Below are 23,842 nucleotides of genomic sequence, written 5' to 3'. Positions count from 1 at the left end.
CAATGCAACACCATTTAACCACCTGCTCTCCAGAAGATTTACCCTCCCCTTCCTCCTTCATAACCAGGCCATTTGTTGCATTACGGCCCTGCATTACTTTAACTGACAATCGCGCGGTCATGCAACATTGCACCCAAATTAAGGTGTACATCCTTTTTTTTTCCCCACGAATCCTTTCTGCACACCGTTTTGTATTCACTCTGTTCACATACATTGTTGCCAGCATGAATGGATTTTGGGACACAATATACATGTTTTTTTATTATCATATATGACATGTTCTATTGGTTTTATATGTATACAATTATACATGTTTTTATGCATTTTTACACGTTTCAGCCCTTTATGGATTGTAAGGATCTTTGTATATTGATTGATTTGTTTTGAGTCTATTCCTGAGAAGGGTGACACTTATCAACTTTGTCCCCACTTCTGGGCGAGGAGGTGATAGCCCACTTGTAACACTTGCACTTGATACCAGGCCATTTATAAAGAAGGTACAGGCCCTGTGTATACTGGCTCTGAGGAAGAGTCAAATCCTCGAAACGCGTTAGTCTGTTAGAGGTCCAGTGTTCCTATGTGGATAGTCATACCATGCGGACTGGACAGTGCTGTTCTTTATGGTGAGCTTATTCACATTTGTCCTGTGTGAGTATATCGCCTATCATTTTTTATCAATAAATTATATTTAAGGTATGCACTAGGCTAGTGCGCTCTCTATTTGTTTTCTTTGTATCCAAAGATTTATCTTTACACAACCATGTAGAAGGATTTTCCTTAAGGGCCAGTTCACACTACATGCGTTTCAGTGTGCTTTTTTTTTCTGCATCCAAAATGCACAGACAGTAGGTTATATGGTTGTTAATGTCATAGTTCACATCAGTGCTTGCAGTTCCAGTGCGTTCCGGATACAGAAAAAAAAAAGTAGAACATGCTGCATTTTTCCTGCACAGGACTGTACTGGAATGCAGTAGAATGCCCCAAAAAATGCACTGGAAGGTACATGTCTCTATTTTAAATTGAAGAAAAAGAACGGGGAAAAAAACACGCAAGCAGAAACTCATCTGGAACTCATCTAGACTGCATTTCTATAGTGTGAACCAAAGGATAAGTTCACCTTTGGGAACATGTTACATGTTCCACCCATTTTTAGGGTGGAACATGTAATATATTCCCAATGCTGTAGCTGCTGCTCGCTGCCCTTCCTCCCAGTGAAAGAAGTACGAGGATAGGTTCCCCGTACTAGCTGTCACTTTTTAAAAACAGAGCAGCCGTGCGGGGCTCCTCAGTGTTCTGTACATGAATGAACTACAAGTCCCGACAGCCATAGTGGCTGTCGGCTTGTAGTTCTCAGTGTACAGAAATACCACAGTGCTGCGGTAGTTCATTGACTCTTCCTATCAGAATATCTGCCTGTAAATCCCGTACGGCCAAGCAGATGTACTGACAGGTCTGCAGGAGACCTGCTGATTGCTGGTACCTGCAAAAATAGTGTATTTATTATTTTTGGTCAAAAGGTGAATGTATCCTTTAGCCTGGGTTCACACTACAGCGGTGCGGTAAATACCATGTGACTCGCACAGGAACCGCACCACATTCCTGTATACATCACATGCGATTGTATGCGGTGCGTTTAGAGCCGTACATTTTGTATGGCTCTATTCGCACTTCACCCGAACCAAAAACGTGCAGGACCCTTTTTTGGTCTGCACTAGAATCGGATCGCATAGGTATTCACACCTATGCGATCCGATTCTGCACATCGCACCGCGTTTTGTTAACTTAACATACACAACTGCATCGGTTAGTATGAATGGGGTGCAATTGTGAAGCGGTGCGGAATTCGCATTGAAAATGCTGCAAATTCTGCACCTCATCAGTGTGAACCAGAGCTTAAGGGCCCTTTCACACTAGAATGCACTGCTGGAAAGACATGTTCCCATGCAGCTTCCCACACTGCATTCCAGTCGCACTGCCCTTGCAATCTGCTGAGGGTGCCAGGTGGCAAGTGGTTAAAAATAGGTAAGTGCACATATTTATTTTTTTTTCACACAGGGTATGCAGGATAGGTAGAAGGAGGGGAATGGAATGTTTTTAAGAATAGTTAGAATGAACATTTTCTTTCACTTTAATTATAACTTAGAACAATTTTTTAGTTCTGGATAGAGTAGTAAAGGGTTAAAAATCTTGACTGTCAAGTCTGAGTAGCCATGAGCATGTTTTAACCCTTTTGATTACCATGGCATGTAGGACACATTCTTCACATCACAAAGGTTTAAGTTTTACTAAGGTCAGACTTTTTTTTTTTTTCATTTAAACTAACAAACATGTTATACTTACCTGCTCTGTACAGTGGTATCGCACAAACCAGCCCCGATCCTCCTCTTCTCAGGTGCCCCACCAGCGATTTCGGCTCCTCTTCTTTTTTTGTGTGGCCCCCTATAGCAAGCTGTTTGCTATGGGGACACATGGTGCATGCATGCTCCCAACCTTTGCATCTACAGAGCTGCGCTCCATACACATACATGGTGGGACTTATCCCTGCCCCCTACGTCCTCTTCACTACATTTGATTGACAACAGCAAGAGCCAATGGCTCCTGCTGCTGTTCGAGTCCTTGTGTGAAGAAGAGAGGGTAGAAGAGATGCAGCCATGCACAGTGCTGATCTCTTTTCCCCACTCTTCCCCTTCACTCAGGGAAAGGGGAGGACAGACAAATAAAAAATGTTTTTTTTACCTTAATGCAAGCAATGCATTAACCACTTGCCCTCCAGAGGATTTACCCCCCCCCCCTTCTTAACCAGGCCATTTTTTGCAATACTGCGCTGCTTTACTTTAATTGACAATTGATTTAATGACAATTGCACTGTCATTTTTTCCCCACAAATAGAGCTTTCTTTCGGTGGTATTTGATCGCCTCTGCAGTTTTTACCTTTTGCGCTATATACAAAAAAAAGTCGACAATTTAAAAAAAAACAACTTTTTTTTACTTTTTGGAATGAAACATATCCAATAAAAAAATTTTACAGATCAAATTTCTTCATACATTTAGTCCAAAATGTATTCTGCTACATGTCTTTGCTTGGTATATATACTGCTTTTTTTATTTTTTATTTTTTTATGCTAGTAATGGTGGAGATCAGTGACTTACAGTGGGACTACGGCAGGCATTCTGACACTGGGTGGGAACTGGCTAACTGCCACTGACATCCCCAGTGACGCTAATACAGTGATCAGTGCTAATAAAAAGCAGTGACACTCTACTAATGACACTAGGCAGGAAGGTGTTAACATCTGGGGCAATCAAAAGGTTAACTGTGTGTGTTTTACTACTGCGACATGCTGCTTTGTATTTCTCTGCTATGCAGAGAAATACAAAGCAGCATGTCCTTGCTGACAGGAGAGAGACCTGTGTTGTTTACACACAGGTCTCTCCCCTGTCAGCTTTACTCGACAATCACCGAGTGCCGGGACCCAATGATTGACATCTCTAGCCGCCAATAGCAGTGTGGGTAGGGCAGCACGTGTGCACACGCGCGCCCCCTACCCGGTAATGCAAATCACATACATATATTTGTGATTTTGTGCAATCCTGCCGACCTGTAGCAGTACTTCTACTACCCTGTTTCCCCTAAAATAAGACCTACCCCGAAAAAAGACCTAGTGTTATTCTTGGGAATTGCTAAAGCATAAGACCTACCTCGAAAATAAGACCTAGTTGTGATCAGGGCTTTTTTTCAGTCGGAACATGGAGGAAAACACTTTTCCGCCACTGGCCTTGCGCACACCCATATCTACTGTCCCTTATAAAGACAGAAGTGCGGCTGAAGTGCCAGCACCATCCGCTCCCACATGGGGCAGGGGCGGGGCATCTCCTCCTGCAGCCTAATGCATGGAAGCCGATGCCCCAGGGGTGATCACTGGCCAGTGGGGAAGAGGTGGAGTGGTGAGTAAGTGCGCTTGGTGCACTGTGTGGGAAGATAGGACCCGAAACGGGAGTTACTATAGGGAGGGGCCGGCTGCTGACAGCTGTGTTTTGCAAAGCTAGCTAACCATATGAGGGCAGTGGAGGGGGGGATGTGCGAAGGTGTTGCATAGGTAAATTGAGTCAGGTGAGTTGTAGACAGGGTGCATAGGTGAGCTGCAGTCAGGTGTTGCAGAGGTAAATTGAGTCAGGTGAGTTACAGACGATGCATAGGTGAGCTGCAGCTGGGGGGGTGCAGAGGTGAGCTGAGTTGCAACCCACCTTTGCACCCCCCGGCCACAGCTCAGCTCTGCACCCCCCGGCCATAGCTCAGCTCTGCACCCCCCGGCCACAGCTCACATCTGCACCCCCTGACCACAGCTCACCTCTGCATCCCACGTCTGCAGCTCACCCCTACACCCTGTCTGTGGCTCATATCTGCACCCTGTCTGAAACTCACCTGTCAAGTCACCCCTGCAACACCTGACTGCAGCTCACAACTGTCATCAACCGGCCCTCTCCATAGTAACCCTCATCCACAACTGCCTGCAGCTCACCTCTGCACCCCCTGTCCACACCTGGACATTTAAAAAATAAGACCTACCCCGAAAATAAGACCTAGTGTGTTTTTTTTGAGCCCAAAAAAAATGAAAGCAAGTGTCTTATTTTTGGGCACACACGGTATAGGGCAGCGGGTAAGCAGTTAAAGTAAAAAATTATTTTAGTATCACTTTAAAGGATAAGTTCACTTTTGGGAACATATTACATGTACCGCCTGTAAGTGGGTGGAACATGTAACGTGTTCCCGCTCCTGCACTCTTCCACCCCCATCCCCCAGTATGGCCATGCGGGCCTCCACCCACACAGTTGCTTGCTTCATTCACAGGGTTCTGTGAATGAATAGACAACAAGCTGGTGAGCATCCTCATAGCTCGTTGATTCTTTCTGTCATTCTGTAGCTGTCTGTCTGTATTGGATGTACAGGCAGACAGCTGCCCGTCAGGAGTCTTACACTGCACCTGCGAACTGCTGTTCCTGGGGTGCTGCTTAACTTTCTACAATCAACACTCTAGATGATTTGACAGAATCAATAAAAACTGTTAGTTGCAGACTCTATTTGTCTATATGTTGTGGGCAGCACAGTGGCTAAATGGTTAGCCCTTCCACTTGGCAGTACTAGGGTCGTTGGTTCAAATCCCAGCCACAGCACCACCTGCCAGGAGTTTGCATGTTCTCCCTGTTCCTGTGTGGGTTTCCTCCGGGTACTCCAAAGACATGCTGGTAGGTTAATTGGCTCCTGTCTAAATTGGCCCTAGTATGTGTATGTATGAATGTGAGTTAGGGACCTTAGACTGTACGCCCCGTTGAGGGTTAGGGACTGCTGTAAAAATACAATATATATGTAAAGCACTGCGTAAATTGATGGTGCTATATAAGTACCTGTAATAAATAGAGTCTTTTGGTAGCAATTGGGCAGGTGCTGGAACTTCTTGCTAAACTGGGATCTATTAGGCTTTGGCTGCCACATACCAGTTCTGACAGTGGAGGGTGGCTTACCATGCTGCAGATCACTAGCCCAGCTCCATCTGCTTCCTCAACTGTGGCCTCTTTGAGTTGCTGAGAGATGGACGAAGAGAAATTTGGCTTCCATGGTCATGTCTAGGAAGGGAGTTAAGAGGGCCTGCATCTGAGCATGGTGACAAAATACACACTCCCCTATAGTACATAGAGAGAAGCTCTCTACTTGCAAGCCTGCTTAGAGACACCTTCAAATGTGCAATACTTTATAGCCTGCTGGTTTGGAGGAAAGCGAGGGTGCCACCTGGCATATGTCATGGCTCCCAGTGCACGTCGCCTGTTGATTTGTGGTCTGTAATGAACTTGTAGAAAAGGAAGAGCGTGAGATGGGCTGCAAGGATGTGAGGTGGGCTGTAAAGCCTTCTTATCCTTTTGAGATCATTGCAGGCGTAGTTGACCTCATTTGATCCTCTTCAGTTGCGTTTGGATTTGCATGTACCTGGGTAAAGAAGCGGCTCTAAAGTGAACAAAAGCCCAATAACACTGTCCCTTAACCACTTACCCCCCTGAGGATTTACCCCCTTTCCTGACCAGACCATTTTTTGCATTATGGCGCTGCATTACTTTGACTGACAATTGTGTGGTCATGCAATGCTGCACCCAAATTAAATTTACATCCTTTTTTTCCCCGCAAATTGAGCTTTCTTTTCATGGTATTTGATTGCCTGTGCGTTTTTTATTTTTTTGCGCTATAGAAAAAAAAAAATAAGACTGACAATTTTGAGAAAAAAAACAATATTTTTGACTTTTTGCTATGAAACATTTCCAGTAAAAAAATTAAAACAAATATAATTTCGTCATAACTTTATGTCAATGTACTCTGCTACATGTCCTTGCCAAAAAAAAAAATCCCAATACATGTAAATTAATTGGTTTACGTGAAAGTTATAGCATTTACAAATGGTGGTACAGTATATATATTGGGATTTTAAATTTTTTTTTACTAGTAATGGCGGCGATCAGCGATTTATAGCGGGACTGTGGCGGACATTCTGACACTGGGGGGAACTGACTTGGTGTCACTGACATCCCCAGTGATACCAATACAGTGATCAGTGCTAAAAAAAAGCACTGACACTGTACTAATGACACTGGGCAGGAAGTGGTTAACATGAGGGGCAATCAAATGGTTTACTGTGTGCAGAGAGTGTTTACTAGGGGGCGGTGTCAGTGTGCTTCACTGTAATCACACTGCTTTGGATGGCTGTGCTGTGCACAGCCATCCAAAGCAGTGTCCTCGAGCTGACAGGGAGGAGAACTGTTAGTAAACAAAACAGTTTTCCTCCCGTCAGAGATCCTCGGAAATCACCGAGCGCCTGCGACAGACCTGGTGATTGACGGACGTGAATGGCGGTGTGGGTATTTCCTACCTGGAAATGAAAAATCATGTGTATATATACGTGATTTTGTGCACCCGTGCCACCCTGTAGCAGTATTTCTGCTGTAGGGGGGTCGGGAAGCGGTTACAGAGCAACTCTACTTTTGTTGAGAGAAAAACGCATTCCCCTCTGGGTGATCTATATACTATATACATTGAAGGAATTTTACCAATTTTTGTTTTAGTTTCCTACCTTTTATTATTCTAAGAAATAGCTGCTTTTTTGTCTGTGTCCATGTGCAAAGTGGATGGGAATTAAAGTGACTTTGTAATTAACAATCAGCTGCTGCACTTGCAGGGCTCTAATGAGGTAAATGGCAGGGTTTTTATATCTACAATTCATGGTGTATTGGTGAGATCAATAGATTGTAGATACAGGAATAAAGAAAATAATAAAGAACATGCTGTACCTAGAGAATTTAACACCCAGAAGATCACATTACAACATTCTACATGACATTATTTTCAGCAAGAATTATAGAAAGAAATGAATAATATTAATGGCCCTAGAAACATAGCCGAGTGATGGTAGAAAAATCACAGGTGGTCCATAAACAATTTCACTTTTTTTTTAATTAAATGTCAGTTTGCAAGTACATTACCTTCTCTATTTTGGATAGAGAAGGGAAGTGTTAATATCATAGTGAGCTGTTTGTTTATTTTTTATTTTTATTTGCCATCTGTGTCTCATTTGGGAGATTTCTCTTTACTGGAGTGGAAGCTGTCAGCTGGCCACTTGTCTGCTGTTGTTAGGTCCTCCTCACTCCGATGATAACAAGCACAGAAGCAGCCAATGGTTTTAAAGTGAAAATGTAAGAGCAGCAAGAGCTGCCTGTGTTACCTGCATGGGAGCCATATATAGGCTGCATTGCATATTCCCTTTTGTTGTAATGTGCACGGTGCACGGTTTTCTGTTCTATCCACTTATCAGTATCTGGAACAATGTATAAAATAGTGGAGCAATTTTACTGAGAGGGGTGCAGTGAAAGAAGGTGCATTGGCCAGGAGGACATGGGTCTGAATGGGGTGCTTTGGCTAGGAAAGGAGTGGTGTTGGCAAGGTGGTGAGAGGGGGAAGAACAGCAGGCACTTAAACGGGAGCTCCACCCAAAAGGGGAGTTCCGCTTTAAGGACTGCTCCCCCACTCCCCATTAATGATTGGCACCTTTGGGGGGCGGGGGAAGCGGGTACCCGAATTTGACAGGTACCCGCTCCCATTTCCGGTCCGATCGCCTAGGTGATCGGAAACAGGTGTCCTCCCTCCCTCCCTTCCTGTAGTCTTTTGGGACATGTGACAGGTCCCAGAAGACTACAGGACCATTCATGAAGCGCAGCGCTTCTCTTGCATGCGCAGTGGGTACTCGGCTGTGAATCCGCAAGCTGTCACATCCGGGTGCCCACACTGAAGATGCCGGCCTCCTGGAATCCAGAAAGGTCGGTGAAAAGGGCTGCGGGGGACACACTACGGGACAGGTAAGTGGCTGTTTTTTAAAAGTCAGCAACTACAGTTTTTGTTGCCGCTGACTTTTATTTTTTGACAGGTCGAGTGGAACTCCACTTTAAGTAAGATCTGTAAGTAAGTGTTTGGGATCTGGTATGTTGTATAGGCCAGGGAGGGGCAATGGAAGGAGAGCAGACACCTGAGACAGCAGTGGATTGAAGGGAGTAACTAATCAGAAGGTTGTACAGTAATTTTGTTAGAGTTCATTTGACTTGAAGGTGCGGAATCTAATAGGAAGGAGGAGGAAAACTAACTACTGGAAGTGAGATCCCCAAGTGGCAAGAATTAAGGATAAGGAAGGGTCTGCAGCAACACAGTAAGGTTGATTTACTAAGACTGGAGAGTGCAAAATCTGGTACAACTGGTTCAGCTTATTCAATTTAATCTTTGACAATAAAACCTGGAAGCTGATTGGTTTCTATGCAGAGCTGCACCACATTTTGCGCTTTCCAGTTTCAATAAGTACACCCCAATGTCTGCCCAGCTGATGTTTGATCTCAGGTGTTGTATAGCCCAGGAAGCTTCTCATACACTTCCTGTAAGGTAGCCCTGTAAAATCTTTTCTTGTATAGTACTGGATGCCATACTTGTGTAGACTGTGTCCCACAGCCCCATACCCATATTGCTTCTCTATTCTAGGCATGTGCTAGTTGAGGTTTTAGGACAGCTTCCAAAAGACATGTAGCAGGAGATGCAAGTATGGCATCCCTTATAATTGTTATATCATCATCTTCTTCACAATGCAGTTATCATGCAATATGACATGACTGTTGCAATAAGTTTGCATAATCTTTTGCTTTTTCTTACTTTTTATAGATAATGTGATATATACAAGTGTTGGTCCCAATTTTGAACATCACTTATTGTGGCTAGGCTATTTCTGGACTTCAAAACGTTTTGTGTGTGTCCTGATTGCTCCCTCTGTCTTGGGGCACAGGAAGGCTCCTAATACTCTGGGATTGATTTACTAAAGACAAATAGGCTGTGCACTGCAAGTTCACTTCAAGTGCAGTTGCTTTATATCCGAGGGGAAGCTCGGAAATGAGGCAAAGCTCTGTTGATTTCATTCTTCCAATTATGTGCAAACAAAAATGCTGTTTTTATTTTCCTTGCATGTTCCCCTAAGATTTAGAGCAACTGCACTTTCTGTGCACTTGCAGTGCACAGCCTATTTGCCTTTAGTAAATAACCCCCCTCTGTGTTGCTGTCACTGTTGAGGGAGGGCCATGTCCAGTCTCAGCAGTCTTGAGACACATAGACAGGTAAATGTCTCCTGAACTTTTGTTCTCCGTGAGACATATTCTCCTGTCTTGCTACACTACTGCAGTGCCCGATTAATGGTTTAAACTGTTTACACTTACAACAAGGAAAATAACACAAGCATTGCATTCTTTGCATTTCTCAAACTCTAAAATCCAGGTCTGTGTTTTTCTTTTCAGATAATCAAGATGGCTGATCCTACTGAGAGCACACCCGATAATTCTAACACGGTCAGGAAGCTATCAAAGAATCAGATTTTGACACTTATTTCTACTGCTTCGCTTAACTTCAGTTCTATGATCTGTTATTCCATTTTGGGACCTTTTTTTCCTCAAGAGGTAAAATCAAAAACGAACAGATAATGTTTTTAAAGTTGGACCTGGTCCTTAACCCATTCATAACAGTATTACATCAAGTTGTTTGTTTCTTTTTTTTTTGTTTATTTGGGAATGCCAGTTAAAATGAACAAGCAAAACTGTGGTTGATTAATGTGTGCCAGGTATACTCAGCCTCAACTGTCTGTTCATGTTTATTCTGTAATATGTGTCATACTAAAGTTTCCAATGAATGGGAAGCTGTTTTTGGTTCAATGCAACTGTGCCCTTCTAAATCCAAAACATTTTTTAAATTTTGGAAAAATATAATCTCTGTCTGGTTTTAATTGCTGTTTTTGTCCCAGCTGGGGGAGATTTACCATCTCTGTTCGTCACTGTGGCCATTCTCATTTGGCCAAAAAGTGAGCTGAAATGGTGAGAGGGACACTTAATATGAGGGTATTTGTTCTGGTGGCAACTGTCTAAAACTGGCCATAGATGTTTTTTTCTTGTTCAGACCAAAAATGAACAGATTCCTCCACCAAGTGAGGTACATGGAGATATCCTCCCAACGGGACATTGTATCTTGACAGCGGGACTTTTTGCTGTCAGAATACACTGATTGGTGGCTACAGCTGCTGATTGACAAGATTTTTCCAGTTTGTCACGTTCGACAGAAGTTGATAAAAGTCTGTTGAACGAGGACAGCCACACACAGATCAAAATTTGTCAGGTCCATGCTGAACATGCTGAATTCTGATCCATCAATGGATCAGATTTACTCTCACTTCTTGTTGTCCCTGGGAGTTTCCCCAACAGGACACAACAAGAAAAAATAAAAAGCTTGGGCATTAACCTTTTCTTATTACTTACTAGCCTTTGATATACTTTAGTTTAACATTTTAATAAATGATGGCTCCTAAAGCAGACCCAAAGCCTTTTTGAAATCTAATTTGTTTCATACTCCTTGCTGTTGTTAAATCTAAACCACCACCAGGAACTGTGTAGTACTTGCCTGTACTCAGCAGGTTTAAACTTACTTTAGCTGCTACTGTGCAAATGCGGCTTCTGTGGTAGAACACATTGGGCAGTAGCTGTATACAGATAAAGCCATTTACTGGTAGACTCAAGCTGAACCACATAACTGCACAATACTGAAAGTTACTCAGCACACTTCCCATGCACTAAGCTCAAATATAAAGTTGAAACTGATCTCACAATCTGCATTAAAATAGAGGTTTTTGTTGCATACATGTCAAGCCACATTGGAACACCAAGGCTCCTTTGCAAAGTATGGTCCCTAAGGCAGCTCATAGATGATACAGTTTTATTCTTTTTACCAGCGGGTTGAATGAAAAAAAAAAACTCACCCAATTCCCCCATCCACACGTTCAAGGTGGGTTGGGGGAATCCTCCTTTCTGTTGCTTTGTATTCTGACAGTGGGGAGACTTCCCCACCATCAGAATACACTGATCAGCATTGCATGCTGTAGCCTGCAGCACTGATTGAGTGGGGAAAATGGCAGGGTAGTTGTACAAAAGTCACCTGGTAGATTGAATTCTGTACAGCCTCCCTGCCCATACATGGATCAAAATTCAGCCAGTCCCTGTTGAACCAGATGAATTTTAATCCGTGTATGGCTGGCCTAACTTAACATCACCCTTTGATGTGGAGTCATACTTCTGTGGCTGTGAGATTTAAGGGCTCATGTACATGGGGCATTTGGAAAACTCTTCTGAATGATGGAAACTGACTGCTGGAAAACAAAGGTTAAAAAATGTCAGTTTAGCTGCGTTTGCATACTGCGTTTAGAAGCATTTTTAAAAGATAACCTCAGGAGACCTTCCAAAATGCCAAGAATGCACTGAAAAATAGTAAATGATTAACTATTTCAGACATTTAAAGAGAAATAGAGAGAACAGAAGCAGAGAGAGTAGTATGTGTTGAGATGACCTGTCTTTTCTTGTTGTATTCACTATGGATCCCATCATGAGCATAATGCAGCACGTTCTAACACTTTTTCCTTCACGCGAAACCTGGAACTGACTGCGCTGGTGTACTAGGTCCATTTGAATACATGGAAAACATTTGCATTAATTTCTGATGATGAAAAAAGGCTCTGGACAACATCTGGATATGGAACAGTTAAAAAACGCTTGCAAACGCTTTTAAACGCGGTTAACTGCGCTTACAAGCATTCGGCATTTGAAACGCCGGTAAAATCTACTCCTGAATGCAAGTTTGGTGTGTTCAAAAAAAAGACTGTAAACTCAACTGCCTGTAAACGACTGTAAACGACTATGTGTACATGGACACATAGGAAAACATTAGGGAGAGTTCAGGGGCTGCTGAAAAAAATGCTGAACAGCTCCAGAATGTCAGTTTAGCAGCTGCAGTGTACATGAACCCTAAGGGTTTCGGAAGGTGTAAAATAGAATTGTTTGCACTAATCTTTAGGTTTCTTACTTTATCATACACAAAAGTCATCCATTCCAATAATGACCCTGAATCATAACACATAAATAATTTGTGATGGACTTTCTTGTAGAAATGCTCACTTGATGATTTCAAACTATGTCAGCATGCTTGAAGAAGAATCAAAGAATAAAGGATTGTTAAAGGTAGGGATATTTTTACATAGATACATTAGTCCAGCTTGGACCATTGTATTTATGCATATACCATACCTGTGTGATTCCTCTAGAAGCTGGAAACCACTGTAGTAGACATAGCTACTACAGTGATCTCCTCCACTAGCTTCTGAGTCCCCAGCGGCTGCCCCACTGCATTGTGAACACAGGTCTCCTGCTCGGCATGGGCTCCATCCAGAAAACTTTACATTTCTCAATGAATGCAAATCATGCTCTGATTGACTGAGGTGGATAGTGTGACATCACTGTCCCAACTCTCCACCTCGATCATGTAAAAGTATCCATGCCTGGAATTCTTCTTTTAAGATCTTGTAAAGTAAAAGGAAAAAATGAGAAGGATCAGAGCTCAAAAGGTCTGATCTTTCCCTTCTGCAGAAATCATGTGACCAAGTGCCTCGAGCTTCATGCATGTGGCCTGCTATGTAGGATGATTAGAACAGTGTTTTGTCCTGGAATGTGGAGTATTTCTGCCTAGTATTTATCCACCTTGGTGTTAACCTATCTTTATAAAGGTATCTGAGTTTGTTTGAGAATATGAAGTTATTTGAGCTGACTTATAATACATGAAGCATATTAGTTTTTTGTATGTGTAAAATAAATAACTTGTCTTGAATTAGCAAGTTCTGTATATGAAAACTCTGAGGGCCTCAGAAATATAAAGTAGTGATTTTGGGCATTACATAACAGACACCTGGGGGAATATGTACTAAAACTGGTGCACACAGAATCTGGTGCCACTCTGCATAGAAACCAATCAGCTTCTAGGTTTTATTGTTGAAGCTTAATTGAACAAGATGGAGTTAGAAGCTGATTGGTTACTATGCACAGCTGCACAAAATTCTTTGTGCACCAGTTTTGGTAAATCTCCCCCCTGGTGTCAGTACCATTGATATGGGCATCAATACCAGCCTTGACTGCAAAAGCTAGATTACAGTAGAACACAATAGCCTACACTTCATAGCACAGGATTTCAATTATAGATAGTTTTTGGCATGCTACATTTTATAAATATGTGTATAAAGGTATCCACAGAAATTGGAGGATGGGTCTTCCAATATATGAATAAAGTTTTTGTGGCAGCCTCCAATAGTCATTAATATTGTTCTCAGGGAACAGAGCGATTGACAGGTTATAAAAAAAGCTTTGTGAGATTGCCGAGCAAAGAGGGTAATGGAAACCATCTGTGCCACTCTTTTCTGCCAAAGTCTACAGTGGGGCAAAAAAGTATTTAGTCAGCCACCAATTGTGCAAGTTCTCCCACTTAAAAAGATGAGAGAGGCCTGTAATTGGCATCATAGGTAGACCTCAACTATGAGAGACAAAATGAGAAAACAAATCCAGACAATCACATTGGCTGATTTGGAAAGAATTTATTTGCAAATTATGGTGGAAAATAAGTATTTGGTCACCTAAAACAAGCAAGATTTCTGGCTCTCACAGACCTGTACCTTCTTCTTTAAGAGGCTCCTCTGTCCTGCACTCATTACCTGTATCAATGGCACCTGTTTGAACTTGTTATCAGTATAAAAGACACCTGTCCACAACCTCAAACAGTCACACTCCAAACTCCACTATGGTGAAGACAAAAGAGCTGTCGAAGGACACCAGAAACAAAATTGGGGACCTGCACCAGGCTGGGAAGACTGAATCTGCAATAGGCAAGCAGCTTGGTGTGAACAAATCAGCTGTGAGAGCAATAATTAGAAAATGGAAGACATACAAGACCACTGATAATCTCCCTCAATCTGGGGCTCCACGCAAGATCTCACCCCGTGGGGTCAAAATGATCACAAGAACGGTGAGCAAAAATCCCAGGACCACATGGGGGGACCTAGTGAATGACCTGCAGAGAGCTGGGACCAACCTAACAAAGGCTACCATCAGTAACACACTACGCCGCCAGGGACTCAGATCCTGCAGTGCCAGACGTTTCCCCCTGCTTAAGCCAGTACATGTCCGGGCCCGTCTGAAGTTTGCTAGAGAGCATTTGGATGATCCAGAAGAGGATTGGGAGAATGTCATATGGTCAGATGAAACCAAAATAGAACTGTTTGGTAGAAACACAACTCGTCGTGTTTGGAGGAGAGAGAATGCTGAGTTGCATTCAAAGAACACCATACCTACTGTGAAGCGTGGGGGTGGCAACATCATGCTTTGGGGCTGTTTCTCCGCAAAGGGGCCAGGACGACTGATCCATGTACAGGACAGAATGAACGGGGCCATGTATCGTGAGATTTTGAGTGCAAACCTCCTTCCATCAGCAAGGGCATTGAAGATGAAACGTGGCTGGGTCTTCCAACATGACAATGATCCCAAACATACCGCCCGGGCAATGAAGGAGTGGCTTCGTAAGAAGCATTTCAAGGTCCTGGAGTGGCCTAGCCAGTCTCCAGATCTCAACCCCATAGAAAACCTTTGGAGGGAGTTGAAAGTCCGTGTTGCCCAGCGACAGCCCCAAAACATCACTGCTCTAGAGGAGATCTGCATGGAGGAATGGGCCAACATACCAGCAACAGTGTGTGTCAACCTTGTGAAGACTTACAGGAAACGTTTGGCCTCTGTCATTGCCAACAAAGGATATATAACAAAGTATTGAGATGAACTTTTGATATTGACCAAATAGTTATTTTCCACCATAATTTGCAAATAAATTCTTTCCAAATCAGCCAATGTGATTGTCTGGATTTTTTTTCTCATTTTGTCTCTTATAGTTGAGGTCTACCTATGATGCCAATTACAGGCCTCTCTCATCTTTTTAAGTGGGAGAACTTGCACAATTGGTGGCTGACGACATACTTTTTTGACCCACTGTATGTAAATCCTAAATCTACGTATGTTTCAGTTTGTTTGGCATCATGCCTACAGTTTTCTCAGCAAACTGCATTTTCGGAAACTGTTGCAAAATGTTCTACTTGGAAATTTTGTTAGTAACACCACTTTTTGTTGCAGTCTGGCAACTCTTGGCCACTGCCTCTCAATTAGCACCAGTGTTGTCAGTCTACCTTGTGTGCCTTCCATCAGACAGCTATTGGATCACCTATGAGGTCTGTCAAACCTTGTAAAATGGTTGGATCAGTCATGCTCATACAATTGTTCATGTGTATGCCCAGCTTTACATTACCAGATTTTTCTTAAAAAGGGGAGGGGCGCACAAGTTTTTAAAATAAAAAAAAAATCACTAAATATGTAAAAAGGTCTATATTTAAATGACATAATTTTTCTTTTTTCTTTTTTTTTTGAATAGGCTGTGAAGAAGGGGCTTAGTAACACAGTGATTGGCTTAATATTTGGATGTTTTGCTGTGTTTAATTTTTTAAGCTCATTAATATTTGGAAGATATGTAAGTATGACTATATTCCTTGTAAAATGTGTACCGTGCTTTTATACAGATATTTACATAACAGTTGTTTTTACAAACATTTGTGTTATTTGCCATAACGATCATTATTTTAGAGATGTAATAATCTTCAGCTCTCATTTGAAAAAAAAAAACCCAATTGTTCAGCCAGATAACTATTGTTCCAAAATGAACTGCCTGAACATAACATAACAAAGCCTAATTTCTGAACATAACATACCGTAAGTGGTTGCAGGATATAGACCATAGATGGTAGTTGTATTTTGCAATGTACATGACAAGACACACATTAAATATCCCTGGTGGTGCTTTTATCTCAGAAGACAAATAGTGTATTGACCAAAGCATCAAATGATAAGTTTACCTTTTGGGATAAAATAATAACTGCACATATTTTTATAGGAAAAAAAAGTGCATTTATTATTTTTTCCCTAAGGAGCCTGGAAAGCATTGCACTCGTATTCAGTAATCCATGGTTGCAATGTCAGACTCTTGTAGACAAACCCTGCCCATACCTTCACAGGGGCTGACTGTTTACAAGCTGCAGGGCTTGTGAATGAACTACGAGTTCTCTTATCAGCGACCATGCAATCCATTCAGTACTACAAGCTATGAGCCACAAAGTGACAGTAGTTGTAGTTTGTGCATTCAAAGGGAACTGTGAACGAACTACGCAACCGTTTGGTTATAGCTCTGCACAGACACATTATTTTTCAAATTATGACAATGGGTGCTGGTAAAAAATCCCCCTGCTCATTGTCACAGGGAGAGGGGAAGAGGTTGTAGCTTCTGGAACATGTTACATGTCCATCCTAAATACAGATGTAATATGTTCCAAAAGGTGAATTTATTTAGGGCAGGCCATAGATTATGTGATTTTCTTTCCTGCTCAAGTGTTGATGGAGGAATCCCTCCCATAAAGCTATTGTGTTCCTCCAGCCTGGGGACGCACAGAGCTGGCCCTGCTAGGAGAACACAGTTGTTCTTGTCTAGCAGCTATAGCTGCTGGCTATAATCTCATGTAGAAACTTGACAAGCTTGTTGTAAAAGAGCAGAATAACATTGATACTCTTTTTAGGTGTATGACAACCAGATCATTCTTCATCTTCCTTAACAATGTACAGCTGTGTGTATACCTTTCTCAATCCATATTGCTGTACTGACTTAGCACTTGGCATCAATTGCCTCTGAAAAATGCTGACAATTTGCACTCTGTATAGATATTACATGTGAAGGCAAGCTTAGAAGGATCATGGCTCATTACTTCACATATCTCAAAAATTAGAGAATTATTCCTCTTTACAGGATAGTGGAGCCATACCCTTGGTCACCTGCACATACAGAACTATTGATATACAGCAGAAAAAAAAGCTTCTATGAAGTAGGTCTTGGGGACCAATGTGAAGTATAACCCAGAAGGTTTTGGTGTGGAGGGACTAAAGGAACCAAAAAAGCCATGTGTTCTATACACTACACTGATGGCCAACAAGCCTGAAACAGCTGCATGCAGTTTGGAATAAATAGCTCCAAAATATTAATGGGTCTGGGTGTGTAGTTGGTCTAGGGCACATGTGTCAAATACTAGGCCCATGGGCCAACTCCAGTCCACCAGGCCATTTCATGTGGCCCTTGCAACCTTTCTGCAGTTGCAGCAGCCCCCCCCCCCCCTTGTCTCTGCCCCCATCTTGTCTCAGCAGACATAATGCTGATGCAGCCAACAATGAAACTGAATTTGACACCCCTAGTCTAGGGGTATAAAAGAATGATCAGCTACTGTCCCCAGAAGAGGAATAATCCCCTTTTATCTTGGGATATGACACATCCTATGTGTATCCTATGTTGGGAAAATGCTCTACCATGTTGCACACTGTTTCAGTGAAGGACCTTTGTTTGTTCCTTCAGTCCAAGTCCAATTTTCTAGTTTTAGAAATTTTGACATGTTTCCAGTTACTACTGCAACTAGCTGTTTCTTAAGGTATTATATATCAAAATTAGGTGTCTATTGTTTGCATAGTATATAGAGTATTAGATTAAAGCAGATCGTAAGCTTTGGTTGCCTATCCTGCACCCTTCCTCCCCCAAGGGCTTTAATAAAAGCTTTACATTTTTGCCATTTCCTTGCAGTCCTCTAGTTGGTCTCTTGATGTCACAGGTCCTTCCACCCCCCTTTTGCTGGTGATGGGAAGAAAGCATTTCTCCACATTAAAGCGCAGCTCCACCCAAAAGGTGAAGTTCCACTTTAAGGATTGGTCCCCCACTCCCCGTTAATGATTGACACCTTTGGGGAGCAAGGGAGGGGAAGCGGGTACCCAAAATTGACAGGTACCCGCTCCCACTTCCACTGCGATTGCCTAGGCGATCGGAAGTGGAAGTTGTCCTCCCCTCTCCCTCCCCATAGTCTTCTGAGACATGTGACAGGTCCCAGAAGACTATGGGACCATTCACAAAGTGCAGCGCTATTCGCTCATGCGCAGTGAGCACCTGGCTGTGAAGCCGCAAGCTGTCAGAGTGGGGTGCTCACACTGAAGATGCCGGGAACACGCAGCCAGTGAAACAGACTGCGGGGGGGGGACACTGCGGGATCGAGGGACAGTTAAGTGTTCCTTTTTTAAAAGTCAGCAGCTACAGTTTTTGTGCTGCTGACTTTTTTTTTTTATTTTCACTGGAACTTCGCTTTAAGTAGGTGCTGCTCAGTCCTGGAGTTATTTCAGTACTGTGAGTGGAGTACAAACCCTTGGGTTTTGTCAACATCAGGTTGGACTCACAGTAAAGGGGCAGAATGACACTGAATCAAGGAGGAAGTTGGGAACAGCATTGGAGCATGTAGAGTAAGTAAAGCTTGACCATTTTGTATTTTAAAATGGAGTTTTACTTTATTGACATTAATATTATATAACTATAATAAATTACCTATAACTATAGTATTCTGCAACACTGTTATATGAGCACATTTTAGAAACCCATCACTGTACTGGTTATAGAAATGGAAAATAGAAAAGTTGCATTCCCATAATAAATGTTTATTATATCGTGATTGTTATAATATAGCAAATTCAAATTATGCCATCCAGTTTGTACCATTAGAAGACTTAGTGCACTGCATAAAATTAAAGATCAGCAGGTTTATAAAATAAATCTTACCAAAGCATACCGAAAAACAAAAGCGTTGGTCCTAATCTAAAGCATCACTAGAGATAGCCTGCTGTTTCTAATATTTTAGAGTGTGGTAAAAGCTCTTCTGGCAGATGGGAGAACTTTATGTGGCACAGGAAGATTGTCCAAGCTGTTGTAAAATTCACTGATATGGAGAAGAGCTAAGGATCAAAGTACTGCAGTTGTGCCAGAATTGAGGAAATATTGCAGCTCTTTGGAGGACAGGCAGATATTTCCCTGCCCATTATTCTTCATGTAGGCATTTTCTTGTATAGGCAGGGGGAAGGGGTTAATATTTATACTGCCTTCATCGGGTTTGTTTGCAAGCTTTTCTAGGTCTGACCCACCTGTCCTGGGTGATTATAAATCAGATATTTGACCAGATCACGGGGAGCTGCTGAGCTAAGGCTGAGTCTTCCCCTGAACTCTGTTTGGGGAACCGCATCATGTAGAAGGTCTGCTGGTAGTTGCAGTGTGCTCTGAAGAACACTGACTTATTGGGACATTATTGTCATGGTCTGGATTTACCACTATTGGACCTTACCAAAGCAGGTATATTGGGGCAGCCATAGTTAGGGTTAGTTAGAGAAACACTTGCCAATTTAAACTGTTATGCTGAAGTTTTATCAGTAAAGCCTTGAATGCGTTGTCCTGCTTGGTCTGAAGTTTTTCTAAGGGTCTATATGAAAGTAACAAGCACACTACACATCTGCAGATATCTGAAGCACGGATCAGTTATAGCACATTGGAGTATGAAATTAGTCTCTTCAGGATTTAACATAGTATGGAGAAGCAGGTAGTTGCCAAGGGTAACCAGGGATGAGTGACCAGTACAAGCAGCCTGTGTCAGGTGTGAAGTATCCTACGGCAGCGAGAGGATCACTGCCTTGGACTCCCTCCCCAGCGGTTTGTTTCCCATAGTATCTGGAGAAGATCAGTGTCATGGAGGCCCTTGGCCGAGCCACCAAGTATGGGAAAGCAAGAGGAACAAAGTACATGCATGAGGTCTGCGCTATGTGCACGGCGGGGCCCCATTCTGTTACTGGGAATGAGGTGGCAGAGTGGGCAAGAGCTGAGCCTGTCCCTCCTAAATGCAACAGTTACAGTCAAGGTGTGCATTGAAATGGGACCAAAATGTTAGCTGAAATCCAGTCATACACTCAATGTACAAAGTGTTTATGTTTTAGGGCCGCCTTAAGGTTGACTTTTCCTGAATGCGGTCCCCACCTTGTCCGAGGGCATTGATGAGAGTGACACAGAAAGGTACTCCATGAGCAGGGCGAGTGACTCCACCTACAGTGCCTAGCATAGCCCAGAAGAACCTGGTGGACTTACAGTCACGAGGAACAGTCAAGATCCACCAGCCCACATGAGCTTTAAGCTGGGTATACAGGTATTGAAAATTGACTGGTTTAACAGGAAGCAGATAAATTTCGTCCTGTGTAGAACTCTGTCTGTTCAACAGAAGCCAGCTGTTAGACTAGCTTCTGTGTGAACAATCCTGCTGGAAAACCATCATTTGATGGGGGGGGGGGGGGGGGGTGAGTGCTCCTACTGTCAGAACACAATAGTGCATTGGGGAAGATCTCTGCATCCACATTGCTTGTGTAGCTGCAGGAATCTGTGGAATCGGTTTTTTTTTTTTTTTGTTCAAGTAATGGTTGAGTGAAAGACAGTTCGACATTAGGGATGCACTGATACCATTTTTTTATCGTCGAGTACCGATACTTTCAGCAAAGTACTTTGCAGTGCGATTTGCATTAATGGACGCAAATTGCACCGCAAGGAATAGCTTGCGATTTGAACAGGAATACGATTTCTGTCCAAATCTCATGCGGTTTCCCCACTGCTCCTGTGTGAACCCAGGCTTATCATAGCCTGAGTTCACACAGGAGCAGTGCAGGAAACCTCCTGCACCTTGGAGAGGAGACGATGCAGTGATGACAGTTTGGGCTAGACAGCATCTGATTGGTCAGCAGCTAATGTCATCGCTGCAAGAAGCGGAAAGAAAGCGGCAGAAATTTCAAATCCCCGCAGCTTTCTCTCCTCTCTTCCACTGACACTAAGCATTGGATACCTGCAGGGAGGTTACCCGCACTGCTCCTCGAGCTATGAGCAGCCTGGGTTCACACAGGAGCAGTGGGGAAACCGTATGCGATTTGAACAGGAATCACATTCCTGTTCAAATCATATGCTAATCTTTGTGGTGAAATTTGCGTCCATTAATGCAAATCGTGTCGCAAGGTATCAGGAGTAGTTAGATGTGTTAGCAACTTAGCACTTGCCCACACAATAACCAACTTCAGTCACAGCTATTGTTACATTAATGACTGCATTCTACCCCTAGATTTGTAAAGATACAATATATCATACAATTTGACTAATTTAGGGTTTTCTAATCTTACAGCTTGTACAGATTGGAGCAAAATTTATGTTTGTGTCAGGTTTGTTTACATCTGGAGTTGCTACAGTACTTTTTGGGTAAGTTTTTAATTTTTTTTTTCAATGTAATGAGTAATATGAACTTTATGCTTTGGCATGCACTTGGTACTATACATAAAACAACTCAGAATGTAAATTAAAAAACAGGTACTGATCAAAATCAAACATTATCCTGCATCTAAATCACTTATTAAGTAATAGTATACAATAAATAAATAAAATGTATTTAACCTAAAACTAGGAGAAGTTTACCAATACGTAACAAATTTTGGTAATTGTAACAGGTGTGCATGTCAAAGCTGTTTTTAATTTGATAATTTCAGATTATATGTCCTCTCTGAACTTGATTAGTTAGTTGGTGTATGAGCAAATTACACAGGGACCTTTGCTTGATGGTGCACTAGGACAATTGTTACATGGTCACATGGATAGTAAATTGTTGTCTTTCTTATTTTAGATTGCTTGACAAAATTCCTGATGGAACAATATTCGCAGTTATGTGCTTTCTGGTCAGAGCAGTGGACGCTGTGGGTTTTGGTGCTTCAATAACAGCTTCTTGTTCTATTTTGGCAAAGGCATTCCCTAACACTATAGCTACTGCAATGGTAAATTCTAAAGAAAGATGATGTTACTTATACAGTGCCACCTTGTTGGGCTTCACTTTGAATAATTTACACATTGCATGCAAATATTTACAGGTATACACACAACCACAATATTTTAGACAAAAGCCCTTTAGTTTGTCAGCATGCAGCATGAAATGGACTGTTAGAAATGTAAAAATTCTTACATGTCTATTGAAATATGTGTATTTGCAGCTGCTGGTGCCAATTTGGCAGCTGTGCGGATGTGTGATAGTATGCATTTTGGGAAAATCACGCACCCACACAGCAGTCAAATTACACATGAATGGGACTGCCTGCACGCGGATGCACGCAGAACACCTCTGCTTCCTGTGTAGGCAACTTTGGCCCTTCACAATTGTGTGAATGAGCCTTTATAGTCTCTGACCAGAATTGAGCCCAAAACCCCAAAGCTCCAAACCAATGGTGCTAATCAATGAGTAACCATTCACTATTTTTGGGGTTCTGTTTTCAAGATTCAGATATGTGCTAATGAATAGAAACAATGAATACTGAAATACATGACCATGTATTCAGTATTTAGAACTGGATTTTTTTTATTGGTTCAGAGCTTAGACTAGGTGCTGAAACATCTATATGCAAGACAGTGTACTCTGTTACCAAAGATGTTATTTAATACTTATGCAAACTATGTTCCTCTTCTTAACTATTTACATATTCAGCTAGTTCCATCTCAGTAGTTGGTTTGGGATTTCTTCTGGTGCTGAACAAGATAAAGTTTAAAATGCTTTGTGGGTCTAGTTTGATTAAAGTGGAACGCTAAAGCATTAAAGTGAAAAAACACAATCATAAATTCATAAATCATTAAATGAAGGTGCAATAAATAAATGCAATAAATCAGTTAAATAACTATTTGGAATTCATATGAACCAAAAATACATACATGCATGTGCAAAAACCACAAAGTGATAAAGTGAAAAAGTAATCCATACACTTCAGAATTTCTAACAGTGATAAATAAAAGTAAAAACACCACAGTAACTGGATAGTCAAAAAAACAAGATTACAGAGTGTCTTGATAGACAAAAGTAAGCTCCATGTGTTGGAAAGGAACCGATTAATGTCTTTACTCCAGATCCAAAGGGAAAGTTGTGCCCAAGCCAAAAGAAAAAGCAGCTCCTTACCAGATAAAAGGACCACTGTAACACAGATGGTCAAACTGTGCTCAAAAGGTTGTCTCTCACATCAATGATTTCTCCACCAGGGCATAATTAAGAAATAGCTGCCTGGTGGCTCAAAAATAAAAAAAATTAAACAACAAACACACGTTCATAGCATAAAATAGTATGCGCCAAACGTTTATGAAAACCTTCTAAATTGCACTCACATGAAAGCAGTAGTGACAAGCTTAACAAGTGTGACAGGATATAAATGGCATTCCTACGGGCTTCTCTTGATGGACCCAGCCGTCAATCAATGGTTTTGTACATGTTGATGTCATCGTCATAGGCCTTACCCTACGGGTTTTGTCAGAGATGACGTCATCTGGGGGACTGGCTTAGAAGACGGCGCAACACACATGGAGATTTTATATATATATATTTATATATATATATATATATATATATATATATATATATATATATTATATTATAGCCCT

General features: G+C 42.0%; 1 protein-coding gene across 1 annotated transcript in view; it reads left to right on the top strand.

Moving 5' to 3' along the window:
• The window catches only part of SLC18B1 (solute carrier family 18 member B1), a 67,808-nt gene that overhangs the window by 3,011 nt on the left and 40,955 nt on the right, over positions 1–23,842 (top strand). Inside the window, exons 2-5 of the mRNA XM_089676180.1 lie at positions 9,859–10,017; positions 15,890–15,985; positions 21,564–21,637; positions 22,056–22,203. Coding sequence (XP_089532306.1) covers positions 9,868–10,017; positions 15,890–15,985; positions 21,564–21,637; positions 22,056–22,203 — 468 coding nt within the window. The 5' untranslated portion in view covers positions 9,859–9,867. The remainder of the gene's footprint in view (positions 1–9,858; positions 10,018–15,889; positions 15,986–21,563; positions 21,638–22,055; positions 22,204–23,842) is intronic.

The sequence above is a fragment of the Staurois parvus genome, unplaced genomic scaffold (genome assembly GCF_062004578.1).
Source record: "Staurois parvus isolate SC_StPar_1 unplaced genomic scaffold, SC_StPar_1.0 ptg000165l, whole genome shotgun sequence".
In the NCBI taxonomy this organism is placed as follows: domain Eukaryota; kingdom Metazoa; phylum Chordata; class Amphibia; order Anura; family Ranidae; genus Staurois; species Staurois parvus.
The sequence above is the reverse complement of the archived record's forward strand: the minus strand, read 5'-3'. Positions and strand labels throughout refer to the sequence as shown.